At 45.6% G+C, this 1,198-nt stretch overlaps 1 protein-coding gene across 1 annotated transcript in view; it reads right to left on the minus strand.

Annotated features, from left to right (window-relative positions):
- Positions 1-136: 136 nt before the first annotated feature.
- Positions 137-1,198, minus strand: part of LOC103374664 (alpha-aspartyl dipeptidase) — a 9,829-nt gene continuing 8,767 nt past the window's right edge. The window contains exons 6-8 of the mRNA XM_008304785.1: positions 1,145-1,196; positions 977-1,059; positions 137-341 (exon numbers count right to left, since the gene is read on the minus strand). Coding sequence (XP_008303007.1) covers positions 275-341; positions 977-1,059; positions 1,145-1,196 — 202 coding nt within the window. The 3' untranslated portion in view covers positions 137-274. The remainder of the gene's footprint in view (positions 342-976; positions 1,060-1,144; positions 1,197-1,198) is intronic.

The raw sequence follows: 1,198 nt of genomic DNA on the forward strand, positions 1-1,198 counted from the left end.
TTTTCATGACTGTCAGACATTTTATGGACTAAATGATCGATATTTTTATTACGTCAATAACAACACTTTGAAATCAGCTTATGCTAACATGCTAACGTTTAGCAGCGCTCATCATTCACCACACGGACGCAGCAGCTGTATCCTGAAAATATTTATTCTGTTTGAGCATCATGAAGACAACAACGGTCCCGTCTCCATGGTGACCTCCACCTCCTGCTCCCCTCTGATTGGTCGGTGTCGTCTCCATGGTGACCTCCTGCTCCCCTCTGATTGGTCAGTGTGTGTCGGTCAGCAGGAAGCTGAGGTCGCTGCCCGGCTCGTACTCCACCGTGGGCTTCCCCCTGAAACGCAGCAGACCAGTGAGTCCAGGACGGAGCTGCTGCTGTTTACTGGTGTTACTGGTGTTACTGGTGTTACTGGTGTTACTGGAGCGTCTTCTGCTCGTCTCGCGGATGTTTTCAGTCACATTTTGACAACTTGTCACCCTCTGACCTCCAAGCAGCAGCTTTTTTGTCACATTTTCACCCGATTTTGTTCCCACAGATGTTGACAATCCCAGAATAATGAGGCTCCACATCCTGCTGATTATTTACTGCTTACGTTTATCACTTATCTCCATTCACAGCCTAAAGTTCAGCCCAAAACTCCCTGAATTTCTAATCAGATGCTTGTTGGCTACAGCTCAGTTTTCAGTTGCGCCAAATAAAGCAGAATATTTTCTTTTTTTTTTAGAAAATATTGTTAAATTAAACATTTTATTTTTGACAGATTTTTTAAATTCGACACATTTATGGTGAAATATCACAGTTTTAAGCTTAGATTTCCAAACGATGCATTTATGGACCGCAGGAAACGTTAATATTTTTATAAGATGCCATTTAATCCTTCTGTTAGAGTTAGAATAAGGCCAGGTTTAGGTTTAGATTCAGGTCAGACTGAGGTTAAGTCGATGTAGAGTCGTGTGAACGTCTGCTACCTGGTGAACAGTCTGGCCTTGGTGGTTCCCAGCAGCGTGGCCCGGTTCCCCTCCACCAGCAGCATGGATCCTTCCCTCAGGCCCTGAAAACACCAACGACGCCACCTTTAGTCCCCTTTTTTTAACAGCTGCTGTTTTACCTGAAACGTCCAAACCGCTGCCACTCACCAGGACCGACGGCGTGTCCGACTCCTCGTGGTACTGAGTGATCCTCTGCTCCCT

This window comes from Stegastes partitus, unplaced genomic scaffold (genome assembly GCF_000690725.1).
Source record: "Stegastes partitus isolate 25-593 unplaced genomic scaffold, Stegastes_partitus-1.0.2 Scaffold2320, whole genome shotgun sequence".
Taxonomy (NCBI): Eukaryota; Metazoa; Chordata; class Actinopteri; family Pomacentridae; genus Stegastes; species Stegastes partitus.